The sequence below is a fragment of the Brachyhypopomus gauderio genome, chromosome 2 (assembly GCF_052324685.1).
Source record: "Brachyhypopomus gauderio isolate BG-103 chromosome 2, BGAUD_0.2, whole genome shotgun sequence".
NCBI lineage: Eukaryota > Metazoa > Chordata > Actinopteri > Gymnotiformes > Hypopomidae > Brachyhypopomus > Brachyhypopomus gauderio.
The window spans coordinates 39,421,590-39,440,873 of record NC_135212.1 but is presented as its reverse complement, the minus strand read 5'-3'; the positions used below and the strand labels follow the sequence as shown (position 1 = coordinate 39,440,873).

General features: G+C 44.6%; 1 protein-coding gene across 4 annotated transcripts in view; it reads right to left on the bottom strand.

The window, feature by feature from the left end:
* Nucleotides 1-4,588: 4,588 nt before the first annotated feature.
* mpp3a (MAGUK p55 scaffold protein 3a) overlaps nt 4,589-19,284 on the bottom strand; it is a 29,321-nt gene continuing 14,625 nt past the window's right edge. For all 4 annotated transcript variants that reach the window (XM_076995737.1, XM_076995739.1, XM_076995736.1 and 1 more), the window contains 12 exons: nt 18,993-19,078; nt 18,824-18,898; nt 18,432-18,628; nt 18,078-18,142; nt 17,686-17,706; nt 16,614-16,655; nt 13,459-13,620; nt 12,811-12,891; nt 12,130-12,223; nt 11,467-11,575; nt 7,755-7,883; nt 4,589-7,374 (listed from right to left, as the gene is read on the bottom strand). In XM_076995737.1, the coding sequence (XP_076851852.1) occupies nt 7,195-7,374; nt 7,755-7,883; nt 11,467-11,575; nt 12,130-12,223; nt 12,811-12,891; nt 13,459-13,620; nt 16,614-16,655; nt 17,686-17,706; nt 18,078-18,142; nt 18,432-18,628; nt 18,824-18,898; nt 18,993-19,078 (1,241 nt within the window). In that variant the 3' untranslated portion in view covers nt 4,589-7,194. The remainder of the gene's footprint in view (nt 7,375-7,754; nt 7,884-11,466; nt 11,576-12,129; nt 12,224-12,810; nt 12,892-13,458; nt 13,621-16,613; nt 16,656-17,685; nt 17,707-18,077; nt 18,143-18,431; nt 18,629-18,823; nt 18,899-18,992; nt 19,079-19,284) is intronic.

The following is a 19,284-nucleotide window of genomic DNA, read 5'->3' as shown; positions in this document are numbered from 1 at the left end:
GGACCCTGAGGTTGAATGGTTGACCTCTGACCTCCAATGCCCATTCACCCCAGTAATTTGCGTATCAGGAAACAGATATGCAGGTAATTTTATTAATGGCTTTATTCAGACTTTACTGCATGTGATTCAGTTTCTTATACGTGCAGCTGAGAGTTTCTATCAAATATCTGGGATTTAATTGTCATTAAGGTGTCATTAAGTTGTTCTGAATCGCTCCCCAGTGGAGGCGTCACACCTGTAGTGTTCATTTTTAGCGAATCATTAGCGCGTTAGATGAAGATGTGTCAAGCATATGATAGACTTCCAGGAGGATTAAAATAGCGGAAAACATTTCGCTGTTGTTTAATCTTAAAAAAAAGTTTTGATCGTGCGTTTTAGCCTGTCAAAGTGTCTGATACTGTAAACATCCCAAGAATGCGGCGGCGTAATGATCTTGCACCATATTCACTGTTTAAAACCAACCCAATCACACTGTCGATAACTCCAAATACTGTTTATGTTGGTCTTAGCAATGGGAGCTGAAAATGAGGGAAGCTCCATAAAATGAGACAGCACAAATGAGCGCGGCTTTGATAGGTTTCCCCACAAAACTCTGCAGAAGGTGGATAAATTAGTTAAATAGAGTCTTGAGTCTGCTCGTGGAGTGTGTTGTGTTATTCTCTTATATCTCTTACATGCTTTTTTGCTCATTCTCGCGTGCGCGCGTGTAAAAATCGGAGAGCCGCGCGCGGGATGTAAAGAGTTGTTTTTAACAAACGTTCCCGTGACATTGCGATTTGGGGCTGGTAACAGAAAGCTGTGTCTCTCTGCGGACACAGCTGCAGTAATGAGATCGATCGTTATCCATTTTAATTGTTTCTTTTTCCTGTAGGGCTCTCTGGAGCTGCTCACAGTGCGAAAGGAGATAATTGCCCGAGAGGGACAAAGAAAGCAAGAGGATCTGTGCGAAAGACACGACGTGGTATCAAACAAGCGCCATTTCATCCCACGCGGTCAGACAAACGTCAGTAATGAGCGCGATCTCAGTCACATGAACGAAATGGCATTCTGCTTCGTGGAGCTGAATTATTGCTCACACGGTTGTTTAAACGGCTTTGGCTTTGATTCTGTAATATAAAGTAGGCTAGAATTAAAATATTAATCCACAAAGCTTCAAAAATATATACTTTCATTGTCATTGAACTTAGGATGAATTTGCCTAATTAGGCTCATCTTCATTTGTAAAATAGCCTATATAAAATTTGTGTAATACATAATATTTGTGTTGTTATTATTATGCACTATGGATCTAAGCGTTTAGGACAATGGAAGGTCATTTCGAATAAACCAAAAAGGCTTTTTAGTAAATGTCGTTTACGTGTCGCCCTCACCTTTATCCAGCACGTGTTTTTATCCTGTGTATGGTGCATGAGGTTTACTCATTTGTGCTGTTTTATTTCTTCGTCCTTGTGAGTCACATTGCAATTAATTTGTCAGTAACCCCCAGAGACGCATATTATGATATGCGCCTTTTAGCAGAAATTGATTTTGTGTGCTTTTAAAATTTCTTCCTGCTAACACTTGATGGCTATAGAAAATAATCAGTGTCATTGAACGATAAGTAGCTTTAAGGGAAAACTTGAAATAGCCATCTCACAAGGTGCTCTCTAAGGTGGCTTCCAGTGATTAAGAAAATCCAGAATATATTTTGAATTTGGAGCGGAATTGTGGAATAGTGCTTTGAACCATGCTGAGGCACACACACACACACACACACACACACACAGAGAGAGAGAGAAAGAGAGAGAGATCACCACACACTGGAATAAATCCTGCCTACATCACCCCAGTCGGCTGATTTTGAGAAACGTCTTCCATCCTTAGGTGACACAGACACAGACCTGCAGCTTACAGCAGTTAAGTTCTCACAACATTAGATGAAGAAAGTCATTTTTGAATGAGGCCAGCCTATACTCCCCAAACACCCTCAAACTATACTCATAAGCAAGGCTAAAACCTGGATATTATTTGAGTTAGGTCAAACCGTTAATATAAAACCTGGATATTATTTGAGTTAGGTCACACAATTGATATGAGTGCCCTGTGACTTGACAGCAGTCAGCCATCCAAAATACATTACCAAAAGAAACATCAGAGAGAAAAGAGCCAGAAAACAGTCAAAAAGAGAACAGCTAAAGAAAGAACAGTGTAGCGATTATATTGATTAATTATGAATTATGAAACAGGGCACCATCCTGATCGCTCATGAATCAAGGTATTGATAACAGGAACAGGCGCAATATTGTTGAATTAGTTTTATTACCGAAGAGTGAATACGGAATCTGCGCAGTGACCTAATACCTCAATTGTATTTGCTACCATGACCAAAATAATCAATACATTTTCAAATTTATTGAATATTTAATATCACACATATGCATTACATGTGGGATGATTTGGCTCAGAAGAGTAGCTAATTCTAACAGGTAAGCTTGCTAATATACATCAAAAGGAAAGCCATAAAACAGTTGATTATTATATAACTATGAATGGACTATGTAGCTAAAGTAAACCTTCCATAACAGTTAAATAGAGAACATTCAAAGAGAGAAGAGCCAAGAAAGAGAGAGCATCCCGAGGGAAAAGAAAGCTCTTCAGCAGGTCATCATACAGAAGACCTCTGGGAAACCACTCCCAGCTCTGGAGGACATCAGCATCAGAAACTGCAGGAACTCTGCATATCTGTTGGAGCTACTCCCATCCAACTGATGATACAAGGCCATCCACCCTCACACCTCCAGAATAAGAAATAGTTTCTTCCCTTGAGCCTTACCTGCCATGAACTTAACTAGTCTTGCACAAACCAGCTGCCTGCCCCTGGCTGGGCTGCCACAACACACACACACACACACACACACACACACACACACACACACACACACACACACACACACACACACACACACACACACACATCTCCCTGGACCATGTACCTTGCATGTTAATCCCTCATCATCATTTCTAAGGATTAACACATTCATCGCACTCTGCTCTTCACACTGTGTGATTCACTATGACTTTGCCCACATTCTACCTAATAATATTGTACTGTATAATTTTTTTGTACATGACTACATATTTGCGCACTCACTCAGCTGTATTTGATTGCATTTCTAATATTTCATCATAACACTCTGTAATGAAGCTACTAACCTCATTTCAGAGTCCTTGTGCAATGGCAACATTCTATTCTATTCTTTTCCTTTCTATTCTATTCTATTCTACTCTATTCTATTTTATACTATTTTACTTGAGTGTCTTAGAATGCAAGAGTTATATAAAAGCTGTAGGCTGCACTCAGATCACACTCTCATTTAGATCACACTACCTCATTTAGATCACACTACCTCATTTAGCAAATTAGTCTGACAGCTAAACATTTTGCTACTGCTTATAGAGTAAAACCATGCAGTCAAACAGCAACATCAAACAAAAAAAAAGATCAAATTTGCAGTTATATGACCTACATATATCACAACTGGAATCTGGGGGGTCTGGAGTTATAGAGTCCCTGTAGGAATTTGAGTTATGAGTCTTTGTTTCACTGTATGCTTTATTGTGTTGGCCAAGGCCACTCCTGAAGGCGCACCAGTTTGAATAAAATCGGAGAGTTTGAATTTGCACGTACATGTGCATTTTACCCATTTTCATGGTCTCCTTCATGTTACATATTTTCATGGTCTCCTTCATGGTCTCCATATTCATGGTCTCCTTCATGGTACCCATATTCATGGTCTCCTTCATGGTCTCCATGATCATGGTCTCCTTCATGGTCTCCATGATCATGGTCTGCTTCATGGTCTCCATGATCATGGTCTCCTTCATGGTCTCCATGATCATGGTCTGCTTCATGGTCTCCATGATCATGGTCTCCTTCATGGTCTCCATGATCATGGTCTCCTTCATGGTCTCCATGATCATGGTCTCCTTCATGGTCTCCATGATCATGGTCTGCTTCATGGTCTCCATGGTTATGGTCTCTTTTTCTTATTTGCTTTTACTTCACTCATCCCCATGGTGACCTCGCAGACGGGGTCATAACTGTATATTTTCATCAGACTGCTAGCAACATGCGGGCAGGGCTAGAAAAAGGCATTTAAAAATAAACAAAAGGAGGAGAACGTTTGGAGTGATACGGTTATGAGTCCCTCAGAACGATGGCCGTTTAATGAAGGCAGTGGAGCACACACACCGCTGCCCTGACCAGGACCAGCAGGCTGTAGTGTTCAGAGGACTGTAATGAGCTTATAGGCATGTCAGTGGGTGACGGACCCAGAAGCCTGTGTACCCTGGGGCACAACATGGAGAAGCTTGTCTACGGCTCTCCCAGAGTAACATCACTACATTCTTACCTAATTGCATTCTGAAAGTCAGAATATGGGTCTACTTTCACTGGACATATTATATATATATATATATATATATATATATATATATATATATATATATATATATATATATATATATATATATATATATATGTATATGTGTGTGTGTGTGTGTGTGTGTGTGTGTGTGCAATGTGTATATGCACATATGTATGTGTAAATCAGTTCTTTTTCTTTTAATTTCTTAATTTCATTCCTGCTATAGCGGCAACTGACTATACACAGAAAACAAGGTCCATTAATATTACAATACAAAATTTGGAAATTCAAAGAAAAACTGATATACACTCAAAACTTGAACTTGATAACAATTGTGGGATGAATCACATACACATACATGTAGGTGAACCTTTTGGAATCCAAGTCACAGTTATAGACAACCTCGATATTGGAAAACTGATAACACAGACATTTGAACTCTCAGTGTCTTCTACTGAGGTCATTGAGGAAACCTCCATAAACCTCCCAGTGCTGGCTAGGAGATGTAAGAGGTAAACATATTGAACCATTCCCACCTGATACTGTGTTGGTCCATTCCCCACTTTAAATGTGTTGGACTGCCCACCCCCCTGTAAACATGTTGGACCATTCCCTCCAGTAAATGTGTCAGTCCTTTCACGCCTGTTAATGTGTTGAAATATTCCCCCCTGCAAACATGCTGGGCTGTCCCCCACTGTAAACATGTTGGACCATTCCCCGTGTAAGTGTGTTGTACCATTCCCCCTGTAAACATGTTGGACTATTCCCCTCTGTAAAAGTGTTGGACTATTCCCCCCTGTAAGCTTGTTGGACCATTCCTCGTGTAAACATGTTGGTCCATTCCCGTATAAGCGTGTTGGACCAGGCCCCTGTAAACGTGTTGGACTATTCCTGTATAAGCGTGTTGGACCGGGCCCGTATAAGCGTGTTGGACCAGGCCCCTGTAAACGAGTTGGACTATTCTGCATGGAAGTGTGCTCTAGTTGATCAGTATTTCCAGCCTGCACTGTAGATGTGTAGTCCCTGTATTCAATAAAAAACACGAGCAACACAACTTATTAATTTAGTCAGACTGAGTTTTGTGTATAATTGTGACTTAGATAATAGACAATATTAGTTGCTAAAATCCAAAGGGTTCAAATGTACATATAACACTTTGTTGTTTGCAGTTCTCATAGTGGACACAGGGGTCACTGGTCACAAGGACAGTATACAGTAAATGTATCTTTTCTACATTTAAATAAACATATATGTTTCCTCATGCACTGTTGGGAGCAGGTCATCTGTGACCTCACACACTTTGATCTTTCCAAAAGATTCTGTGCAGCTCACTAGGTGGGAGGATGTAGCCCAATCGAAACCTTAATGCACACTGTCTAATTGTATAACCAATTAACGGTTTAGTATCTTGTCTGTTTATATTTCTGTACATTGTTGTATTGTGCAGCCTGCTAACCACTTGACAGATGATTACTACACTTCTTTGTAAGACACCTACACATTGCATTATGGGAACACATTGAAAATGATAGTGTACATCGTTTGTAGACAACAGTTTGCTACTCTCGAATCGAACAGCACAGGGAGTCAGACCTAATACATCTTGCCTCATTTATTTATCCTTTGTTTATTTTCAAGTGAAAGTGTGACATATCTCGATAGAGTTCTGATTGGATCCATGAGCAGTGAACATTGGACACGCCCCTTGTGTTCAAGCAGGCATTGCTACTGGTGGGTGGAGAGTGAAGAACACAAGAGTATCGCTCATCGATGGCGCCATCTGCACAAACCCACATCAGTGCAAATGCAGTGACTTTAGTGAACCCAGTTTTGACATATTTACACAGTTGGGTGCATGTTTCACGTGTGAAATCAGTTCTGCGTTTCTTGGGTCAGAAGGAGAAGTGTAGACATGCTACTGACCAGGCAGTGGTGCTTCTACGAGACGATGACATGAACGCACACGTCTCCACCCACAGAAGCCCACATGAGTTGCTGGAAGAACGCTAGCTAATGTGGCCATGCTAACTCGGGTGTTTAAAGTGTACCGTTTTGTTCAGACTTTGAACCTAAAGCTGGACTACTGACATGTCACGCCATATCAAAAACTGCAGGTTGTCTAACAGTTATAAAGAGTGTTAAGAACTGTGTGTGAATGTGTGTTACATAATAAAGCAGTTTAAATCATATTTTTTCACTAGTTCACATGTATAGTCCTTTTTCAGTTGTCCTTGGTTGTTAACAAAAGCAGTAGCCTATTGTTGCCGTGACAACTCATGTGCATAAAGAAGGCCTTAGCATTTTTTAATCTGTACCAATGCAGCCTACAAAACAGGAATAAGTGATAACTTGATATACGTTTAACTTAATCTTCAAAACTGATGGCTTCATAAACACATAAATTAATGAATAAATAAGTACATTGTAATAAAAAAAATTAATTATTTAAATAAACCATCATGTCCATTCACAGAATTTCAGAGGTTGTTGCCATGGTGGATTGGTGGTATAGGTCATCTGTCCATGTGTGCATTTTTGTGCCCTGTAAGTTGTGCTGTTTGATATCCCAAGTCTGTCAGAGTAAATCACAAAATGCGACTGGGTTCTCTGTCGGTTGTGTCCGCAAGGTTGTGAATACCTGTTCACCTGTGTTCTTTTTACCCGTGGTAGACACACCACACAGGAGCCCTGCAGGGGCGGGAGTGAGGCCCACAGGAATGGGGGGGGGGGGGTCAGGCCTCATTTACCCCAGCTGGAGTGGCCCCGCAGGCTGAGGTGGAAGAAGGATTTAGGTCCTGACCCAGCTTACAGGCACCCAGAAGGCTTCCCTCTCCAAACGCTCAAGCATAGCCCGCAGTTCTGCGCAGGCACTCGCGGGGTCCTCTTTAATCAGGACCCGATCGACCAGGTGACCGTACTGTTGCTCAATCTGCTGTGCGGACTGACGCATCTCCTCCAGGTCCTCCTCCTGAGAGAGCACACACACACACACACACACACACACACACACACACACACACACACACACACACACACACACTCACACACACACACACACACACACACACACACACACAATGAAAGAGTAACAGATGGACAGAGAAGGAGAGAGAGAGAGAGCGCTAGACCATTGAGAAGGAGGCTCCAGCCTGCTTTAATTTTGCATATCGATTCTGATTCTCATTATAATTCTGATGCAGATTCTGAATTTATTGACTGGAGTGTTTGGGTAGAGTGATCAGTGGGATGTTTTGCCATCACCAGCAATTCATTAAAGCAAATAATTCATCAGTGAGGAAGAGGAATACACAGACAAGTCCAGAGAGAAGCAAACGTATAGAGTCTCACCGTCATTCGGCCATGCTCTCCCCCTGCTGGCGAAGTGGTAGCACTGCGGCGCCTGCGATTCTCGGGGATCCGCGGTTTCACAAAAATGACATAGGGCTTGAACTCTGGCGTCCTGAGTGTGTGCAATGCCTGCGAGAGAAAGCAACATGTGTTCAGCTACGTGAGCATGCTCCAACACTAGCACCCATCAGGAAACAGCACGGCTGGACTCTCCTTCCACAGCCCTGACCCGTTAGCTGCACATTTTTAATACACATATTTAATATAAATGCACTTGCAAATACTATTTATGTCAACTGTAACTGAATACAGCAAACACAGGTATATATGAATGTATAATGACCTAATGACCTCATCTGTATAAAACAGTCGTACCTAATGACCTCGTCTGTACAGAGCAGTCATAATTAATGACCTCGTCTGTACAGAGGAGTCGTACCTAATGACCTCGTCTGTACAGAGCAGTCGTACCTAATGACCTCGTCTGTACAGAGCAGTCTACAGTAGGGAGATGCATCATCTGTTACACTACCATTACATTATATTACACTACCATTACATTAGATTACATTACCATTACATTATATTACACTACCATTACATTATATTACACTACCATTACATTAGATTACATTACCATTACATTATATTACACTACCATTACATTATATTACACTACCATTACATTAGATTACATTACCATTACATTATATTACACTACCATTACATTAGATTACACTACCAATACATTAGATTACATTACCATTACATTATATTACACTACCATTACATTAGATTACATTACCATTACATTGGATTACATTACCATTACATTGGATTACACTACCATTACATTCGATTACATTACCATTACATTAGATTACACTACCATTACATGACCATTACACTACCATTACATTAGATTACACTACCATTACATGACCATTACATTACCCTTACATTAGATTACACTACCATTACATGCCCATTACATTAGATTACATTACCATTACATTAGATTACACTACCATTACATGACCATTACATTAGATTACATTACCATTACATTAAATTACACTACCATTACATGACCATTACATTAGATTACACTACTATTACATTACCATTACATTAGATTACACTACCATTACATTAGATTACACTACCATTACATGACCATTACATTAGAATACATTACCATTACATTAGATTACACTATCATTTACACTAGACGTCAGATGTCAGATCTGTATTTCTTCCTGCAAATTTGAATTTTGAGAATTGAAAAGTTTTTCATCATTATTAAACTATATCAGATTAGCTAATAGTATACCTAAAATGTTTAAAATAATGTATTTATTTTACTGATCATATTGCTTATTAATAGATTTCAGTCAAATTTTTGACACATCAAATGTTGCTATGATTACTAAAACATAATCAATGTGGTTCCTTATTGTTTGGTAAACATTTTAAAAGCCAAGTTCACTTTAATATTTGTCTATTTTCCATTTAGGTGTTTTTTGTAAAATGCCAGGTCCGTGTTCGTCCTGTTGATCGCAACACTCACTGATGTCTGACTGCTGTCACTCCTGAAGCGTTTGTGGCCACTGCATAAATGAACCATTGAGGAGCAGCAGTTTGCAGAAATGAAGCTCCTGAAAGTGCTGCCTTTCCTTACGAGAGCTAAAGTGTCTTCTGTTTTTGCATATAAACAGGGGTAGTTTGGGCAGAACTATCAGCCTGATGTCACCACCACTGAAACATAATGCAGCTATTACTTTTAGATGTGGCAGAGAAGGCTCACAGCATCAGGATGACTGCTGTGAGTGTTTCCTGGTGTCTAAAAGCCATTTTGTGTCAATGTAAAGGCAGAGGAATGTAATTGTAGTGTCAAGAGTGTAACCAATCATAACTGTGGTTCAGTGTCAGAGTGTAATCTCCACCCCCTGCACATAACTGTGGTTCAATGTCAGAGTGTAACCTCTACCCCCTGCACATAATTATGATTCAGTGTCAGAGTGTAATCTCTACCCCCGGCACATAACTGTGGTTCAGTGTCAGAGTGTAACCTCTACCCCCTGTACATAACTGTGGCTCAGTGTCAGAGTGTAACCTCTACCCCCTGCACATAACTGTGGTTCAGTGTCAGAGTGTAACCTCTACCCCCGGCACATAACTGTGGTTCAGTGTCAGAGTGTAACCTCTACCCCCTGTACATAACTGTGGCTCAGTGTCAGAGTGTAACCTCTACCCCCTGCACATAACTGTGGTTCAGTGTCAGAGTGTAACCTCTACCCCCGGCACATAACTGTGGTTCAGTGTCAGAGTGTAACCTCCACCCCTGCACATAACTGTGGTTCAGTGTCAGAATGTAACCTCCACCCCTGCACATAATTGTGGTTCAGTGTCAGAGTGTAACCTCTACCCCCTGCACATAACTGTGGTTCAGTGTCAGAGTGTAACCTCCACCCCTGCACATAACTGTGATTCAGTGTCAGAGTGTAACCTCTACCCCCTGCACATAACTGTGGTTCAATGTCAGAGTGTAACCTCTACCCCCTGTACATAACTGTGGTTCAGTGTCAGAGGGTAACCTCTACCCCTGCACATAACTGTGGCTCAGTGTCAGAGTGTAACCTCTACCCCCTGCACATAACTGTGGTTCAGTGTCAGAGTGTAACCTCTACCCCCGGCACATAACTGTGGTTCAGTGTCAGAGTGTAACCTCCACCCCTGCACATAATTGTGGTTCAGTGTCAGAGTGTAACCTCTACCCCCTGCACATAACTGTGGTTCAGTGTCAGAGTGTAACCTCCACCCCTGCACATAACTGTGATTCAGTGTCAGAGTGTAACCTCTACCCCCTGCACATAACTGTGGTTCAATGTCAGAGTGTAACCTCTACCCCCTGTACATAACTGTGGTTCAGTGTCAGAGTGTAACCTCTACCCCTGCACATAACTGTGGTTCAGTGTCAGAGGGTAACCTCTACCCCTGCACATAACTGTGGCTCAGTGTCAGAGTGTAACCTCTACCCCCTGCACATAACTGTGGTTCAGTGTCAGAGTGTAACCTCTACCCCCGGCACATAACTGTGGTTCAGTGTCAGAGTGTAACCTCCACCCCTGCACATAACTGTGGTTCAGTGTCAGAATGTAACCTCCACCCCTGCACATAATTGTGGTTCAGTGTCAGAGTGTAACCTCTACCCCCTGCACATAACTGTGGTTCAGTGTCAGAGTGTAACCTCCACCCCTGCACATAACTGTGATTCAGTGTCAGAGTGTAACCTCTACCCCCTGCACATAACTGTGGTTCAATGTCAGAGTGTAACCTCTACCCCCTGTACATAACTGTGGTTCAGTGTCAGAGTGTAACCTCTACCCCTGCACATAACTGTGGCTCAGTGTCAGAGTGTAACCTCTACCCCTGCACATAACTGTGGTTCAGTGTCAGAGTGTAACCTCTACCCCTGCACATAACTGTGGTTCAGTGTCAGAGTGTAACCTCTACCCCTGCACATAACTGTGGCTCAGTGTCAGAGTGTAACCTCTACCCCTGCTCATAACTGTGATTCAATGTCAGAGTGTAATCTCTACCCCCTGAACATAACTGTGGCTCAGTGTCAGAGTGTAACCTCCACCCCCTGCACATAACTGTGGCTCAGTGTCAGAGTGTAACCTCCACCCCATCTCTAGCCCACACGTACCTCAGGCTGCAAATCCACCAGACATGTCTTGTTCTTGGCCAGAACACTGCGGATGGCCTCTATACTGGTGCCATATTGGTTCTCTTTATATTCCCCAAACTCGATAAACCTGCAGGAAGAAGCATGGCTCACTCACACACAGACAGGTTGTGTAAAAACCACACGTGCTCCATCCAGCTCTCTGATGGAGAGAAAAACTATGGATGCATTTGCTTTCTGTTAAAAATGAGGCAGCCCTAAAGGTCTAAGTACATGGCCTTTATAAATATACATGAATCTATTACTAAAAGTCGCCGAATGATTATGACACTGCAGTGACAGTAATGATTTAGCACTAATATGCTTCATTCCAAACCAGATTTGGCTGGAGTAATTCATTGCTCTGTCCAATTGCTGATTTGGGTCATCAAACACTAAAACGCAATCACCTTGTCGTTCCGTTACATTAATAACTGGTTATCCAACCCTAGCAAATGTCTTCATGCATTCGTGAGTCCAAATCGCTGCGTCCATGAAAATCTGGGCTCTGCAGCGGGGCAGAAACGGACAGCTGTAGCGCACGTGTTCCGCACCGGGGCTGTTCAACGGGCCAAGCGGCGCCTGGCAGCGGGGCGGGCGGCCAGATCAGCGTCTCGGTGCCGTCCGCCGCGCATCATCACTCACTTGTGGTTGTGGGCGTCGGCTTCGAAGGCCTGCTTGGTGACAAAGTGGTACTCCACCCCCTCCTTCTCATGGGCTTTCCTGTGCCGGGTGGTGTCTTTGGAGCGGACAGAATGAGATTGACTCACTAAGGGCTTTAGTGATGGCGCTCTTTCTGATGTAGATTATATCTGTTGTGTTGCAGTTACAGAGCATGAATGATGTAATTTGATGGATATGTATGTACATAATGTCAAACTAAAGTGTATGACAAAATATAGAATATGTTACAAAAAACATATATTAAAATTTTGAGTAATACAGTGCTCGTTGAGCAGATTGGAATTAACTCTAATGAATGACCACTGGTAAATTAATTTTAATCTAAGGTCAATCTTAATTTGGATCAGGAGGAAAGGCTCAGAGAAAGAAGGTATTGAAGTATTCTGGGAATATATGTTTCTGTTTTCATTTACAACATTTGCTAGATAATGTTATCCAGAGCAACTTACACACTTGTCAGTCAGACAGAATGTTTATGGATCAGGGAGGTGTATGTGCATATATGTGTGTATGAGTGTGTATGTGCTGCATGCGTGAGTGTGTGTGTGTGTGTGTGTGTGTGTGTGTGTGTGTGTGTGTGTGTGTGTGTGTGTGTGTGTGTGTGTGTGCGTGCGTGCGTGTGTGTGTGTGTGTGTGTCTTACGAGGGACAGCCACAGCGTAGTGTTGAGGGTTTTCTGCTATCACTCTCTGCTTCAGTTCATTGATGCGAGCTCCAAGAGAACCTGCAGCACAAACACGTCTGTGTGAAACTGAACATCTCCTGCACTGCAGCTGTTTGTGTCTGCCTTCACACTACTGTATGTCTCACGTGTTATCACGTGTGTTCATCACGTGTGTTCATCACACGTGTTCATCATATGTGTTCATTACATGTTCAAGTGTGTTCATCATGTGTTCATCACGTGTTCATAACATGTTCATCACATATTTATCACACGTGTCCATCATATGTGTTATAACAATAATTAACAATAATAACATTAATAATAAGAATCTAAACCTGCCTGAAGCACAATCACACAACAACATAACCACATAACCAAACAACCACATAACCACACAACCAAACAACCAAACAACCACACAGCCACACAACCAAACAACCATACAACCACACAACAGTCAGTATAGTTGCTGAAAACATGGTTCTCAGACCATTTAGACACACAAAACAATGTTCAAGAATGTATTTTTATACCATTATATGCTACCCTCTGTGAGGAAGGGATCAAACCAAGATGATTAGTAAACAGCTTTTCTCCAGTTAGGAACGTGTCTGGCTGTCTTACCAATGAGCACCACTAGTCGAGGTCTTTCACTGGGCCGCTGCTGGTACCGTGTCACTTCTTCATAGGTCAGGAAGTCTGGCTCACTGGGGTCAGACGCATTGGCCTCTCCCGACGATCCCTGTCGAACCTTTCGGCTCAAACGAAAACTCCTTCGCAAACCAGCTGATACCAGAAGAAGGGGTCAGAAGGTTACAAAATTGCAAACCTGCTTCTTCTATCACATAATTGAAATGTCAGAAAGCAGGATGTTCAAACAAATGGCTGTTCAAATGCCTCTGTGTGATGCCTTTCAAAGACTGGGCCACGTTACTGATAGAATTTTGATCACGACCCAGGTGTGCCGTAAGAATTGCAAAAATAATAAGCACCCCATAAGAGGAACATAATGAAACAAAACAAAGATGAACCAAGCCTTATACTTTATATGGGTCAGTGCAAGCACTGAGAAGACCCTCCCCCAAATATCTCACGTTTGCTTAATGAGCTTTACAATAGATGTTGCTTCCACAACTGCATGGTAGGTTTGCAATGAGGGAAATGAATCCCTGTATGGCCATAAGTCTAGCACTGAGCCGTCTCAGTGATGGCAGATGAACTGTCTCAAGAGTGCAGTCTGCGTGGGGAAGTGGGAGGGGCTTTAAGAGGGTTTAGTGGTGTATCCTGGGAGTGAACAGGGACTGTACCTGAATAGAAGTCCCAGGAAAACACTTGGCCACAGGAGGGCGCCATCGCTTTAGACTTCGGAGAGACTACAATGTGTATTAGACCACTAAACACTCACACACAGGCTCTCTGCCCCCAGCTACTGACCATAGGTCCACCCTCGTGACCTTAGGACATCTCTCTAACTCCGCCCCTGTACCTTGGGTCATCTCTCTCTAATCCTACCCCCTCTCTCCTCTAGTTAAGGTCAGTTTGACTGACCCCAATCCACCACAAATACGTAAACTTGTTTAGCAGATTCATTCTAATCTGTTTTCCCAAATGACTTGTCCTGATCTTTGCCCTACACCGTAGCCTCACTTTTTAATATATGACCCTGAGTCAGCTCATTCAGCACAGTATAGAGTTCTTTTCCATGGATGGCATTGTGCACCTGACCCCAGATCAGTGGTAAAGGGCAGTGTTCCTGTCACACACACCAGCTATCACACGCTTAAACCAGCGAGATAGCAGACAGCCGTGCGAACTGGGGTGTCATGAAGGGGATACGGCAGGGGCATCAGCCTTTGCGGTGAGGTCAGAGGGTAAGGGTCAGAGGCCAAGACACAGAGCAGAGGCAAGGTGTTAGGGTAAAGGGTGAAGAATAGTGGGGAGAGCTTTGACCCAGACAAAGTCTTACGTTTAGACTGGGGATGCGGGAGCGTGCTGGTGAGGATGGAGCACACTGCAGGGTACAACACACACTGTGGAGAGACTCAGGTGCTGCTAAAGTGTCTGTGTGTTCAGTTTAGCCCGGAACAATACTCTGCAGGGAACTGGATCTTAAAGACTAGAGTAGACACCTGTGATCCAGAACACGCTCATGGACATCACAAATCAGTGGTGCGGCTGTTATACAGTCCTAGTTACCAGTCACAGCTCTAAAACCACCACAGGGTTCTACGGACACTTCTTCCATTGGCCAGTAGAGGGTGTTACGAGCGCTTTGACAGCTCCTTCACTATTACAGGGAAGAACCAGGAGGGTATGTGGTGTCAAGGTGACACAGAGACAAATCTGTAATTAATCTATTATGGAGATGGTTTCTGCGTATGCATGTGTGTCTCTTTGACTACTTATCACCATCGGCGACAGGTGGATCACGTACACAGTGACAGTATGAGGCAGAGTGAGACAGACACACTCACTCTGAAACACCCTCCACACAACCGTCACTCTCATTCACACATTAATGACATGATCACACTCTGTGTAATGAGCCTCTAATGACACGTTTATCATTACAAAGATGCCTTAGTGTCACCACACCACCCACCACACCACCCACAACACCACCCATACCACACCACCCACAACACCACCCATACCACACCACCCACCACACCACCCACAACACCACCCATACCACACCACCCACCACACCACCCACAACACCACCCATACCACACCACCCACCACACCACCCATACCACACCACCCACAACACCACCCATACCACACCACCTATACCACACCACCCACCACACCACCCAAAACACCACCCATACCACACCACCCACAACATCACCCACCACACCACCCATACCACACCACCTACCACACCACCCACAACACCACCCATACCACACCACCAATACCACACCACCCACCACACCACCCATACCACACTACCCACCACACCACCCATACCACACTACCCACCACACCACCCATACCACACCACCCACAACACCACCCACCACACCATCCAAAACACCACCCATACTACACCACCCACCACACCACCCACCACATCACCCATACCACACCACCCACCACACCACCCAAAACACCCCCCATACCACACCACCCACCCCACCACCCATACCACACCACCCACAACACCACCCAAAACACCACCCATACCACACAACCCATACCACACCACCCACCACACCACCCATACCACACCACCCAAAACACCACCCATACCACACCACCCACCACACCACCCACCACACCACCCACAACACCACCCATACCACACCACCCAAAACACCACCCATACCACACCACCCATACCACACCACCCACCACACCACCCATACTATACCACTTTTCGCTGTTTTTCTCTGTTTCGCTCCCTCTTTCTTTCTCTCCATCTCTCTCTTTCTCTCTCTTCCTCTCTCTGTCTCTCTCTCTGTCTCTCTCCATCCCTCTCTTTCTCTCCCTCTCTCTCCTTCTATCTCCCTCTCTCTCCCCCTCTCTCTCTCTCTCCGTCTCTCTCTCTCTCCCCCTCTCTCTCTCTTTCTCTGCACCAGTCTAGAATTGGTATTATGAAGTCACATGACCTTACACTGCCCCCTTCATCTTCTTGTGTTTGTTATGACTATCCTCTCTTCATGTGGCTCCGCCTCCTTGGTTCCACTGTACCTCGCCATTGGGCGGCACGGTGGCAGGGGCGGGGTGGAGTGGCAGGTGTGTGGAAGTGAAGCAGGCATGCAGGTGCTCACCTATGTAGTGTCCATTGAAATAGCCCTCACAGTCACAGTCGTCTGTAGGAAATCGAGCAGGGAAAGGGTATGAGCCGAGGAAGAAGAGAGGAGGAAGAGTGCAGAGGGGAGGGGGTGGGGCCAGCCCTGGGACCACAGGGGGAGGGGAGGGGGTGGGGATGGGGCTAGCCCTGGGTTCACAGGGGGAGGGGAGGGGGGTGGGGATGGGTGTGGGGCTAGCCCTGGGTTCACAGGGGGAGGGGTGGGGGTGGGGATGGGGGTGGGGCTAGCCCTGGGACCACAGGGGGAGGGGAGGGGGTAGGGGTGGGGCCAGCCCTGGGACCACAGGGGGAGGGGAGGGGGTGGGGATGGGTGTGGGGCTAGCCCTGGGACCACAGAGGGAGGGGAGGGGGTGGGGGTGGGGGTGGGGGTGGGGCTAGCCCTGGGACCACAGGGGGAGGAGAGGTCTCAATGCCTGGCACAACCTGGCACAACCTGGCACAGATGGGCATGGACTGGATTGGACTGGCACAGACTGGATTGGACTGGTGCAGACTGGTGCATTCGAGGTCATCCATCGGGGCAAATGCTGCCAGGTGCCAGGTCAGTGTGGGCATGTGCCACTGGTTGTCATGTTGCTATGGTAACTTTCTACATGACCTAACAGTGAATGGAGGACTAAACATGTTTGTGGTTCTGTTGGTGCTGTGCGGCCCTGTTAAAAACACAGCTGTGTGTCGTTCCCATGGAAATGGCACAGTCACAGAAGGACCTGATATGTCATTAAGAGAAGCAATAGAGATTCAGCAGAGAGGGATGATGAAGAAAAGACTCCAGCTCAATCTGTGTGTGTGTGTGTGTGTGTGTGTGTGTGTGTGTGTGTGTGTGTGTGTGTGTGTGTGTGTGTGTCCATGCTGTACAAAGAATCTACAGGCCAGACTGACTTAACGGCAGAGAGATTAAAGCTGGATTAAGGGCCAGACTGCTCTCACTGTGATCATGAGCACATGTGTGTGTCTGTGTGTATGTGTGTGTGTGTGTCTGTGTGTGTGTGTGTGTGTGTGTGTGTGTGTGAGTGTATGTGTATTCCTACCTTTGTCACATCCCTGGTCATCTAGGGTAAGCAGTAGAAAAATAAATAACACAGCTCAAATTGAAAACGTTTAGGGCCAAAATAGAGTAATGTGTGTTTGAGTTATGTGTGTATGTATGTGTGTGTGTGTGTGTGTGTGTGTGTGTGTCTGTGTGTGTGTGTGTGTGTCTGTGTGTGTGTGTGTGTGTGTGTGTATCTGTATGTGTGCGTATCTTTTTGTGTGTATCTGTATGTGTGTGTGTGTATCTGTGTATCTGTGTGTGTGTGTGTGTGTATCTGTGTGTGTGTGTGTGTGTGTGTGTGTGTGTGTGTGTGTGTGTGTGTGTGTGTGTGTGTGTATCTGTGTGTGTGTGTGTGTGTGTGTGTGTGTGTGTGTGTGTCTGTGTACTCACAGACAAGCGTTTTGAGAGCTTTTGTATTCTGCAGAGTTCCCATTTTAAGTCTGTATGCCAACCGCCTGAAAAAAACAGCAAAGGGGAATAAAACAAAATCCTAATGAATTCTATGAGAGGGCAAGTGGCTGAGTGAGGAGGGGGGGGGGGGGGGGGGTTAGGGTGAATTAGGGAGGGTGAGAGGAGTGAGGGGTGAGAGAGGGTGAGAGGACTGAGTGTGGTTAACAAGCTCTACATGTTAACTGGTATAACACATGCATATAACACATGTACTTAATACTTGTATATTTGTACACTAATCAGATTTCTAAGACAGGCGGGATGGTTTATCTGATCATAGCGCGTTCCTCTCACCGCTCCTGGAACTGTTTGGAGGGAATGAGTCCAGCGCGCAGGTGCCCGTCTGATACTCGTTTTGCCTGCCACCACGTTGCATCATCTTGACTCACCACCTGCAGGACGTCCCCGCATTTAAACGGAAGTCCTGCCTCCTGACAGGGCGTGGCTTTGTCTTCCAGTGGGATGTAGTCAAACAGCGCCCTCATAAAGACCTACAAACAACACATCCGCTCAGACGGATTTGATTGACAGCTGGACGGAGAAAGTCATGACTGCTTCTGCTTAAAGCTCCGAACATTCCAAACATTCCGAACATTCCAAACATTCCGACGCTGGATCACTACATGCTGGTGGCAAGTTTGATCCTAAATTCAGGAGTTTTGCTGGATTGTTCCTGTATCACCCACCTTGCTCTCTTTCAGTTTGTCTTCCTCTTTGACAGCTGGGATGATCTTCAAACTGATGGAGCCCTGAGACTGAGACTGAGACACACAGGAGAAAAGGGCAAATGAGGAAGATCACTCTATGATATAACCATGAGGAAGAGGAGGACCAGGATGACGAAGAGTGCGATACCAGCAGCTGGCTGATTTCGTCTGGTCTCTTGTGTATTATGGAGATGCCGTTCACCTCTCTCAGTTCATCGCCGACATGCACCAGACCTGTACACACACAACACACAACACAGTGCATAAGAAATTCACAACCCCTGCATAAGACATCCATAACCCCTGCATAAGACATTCATAACTCCTGCATAAGACATCCACAAGCCCTGCATAAGACATTCACAAGCCCTGCATAAGACATCCATAACCCCTGCATAAGACATTCATAACTCCTGCATAAGACATTCACAAGCCCTGCA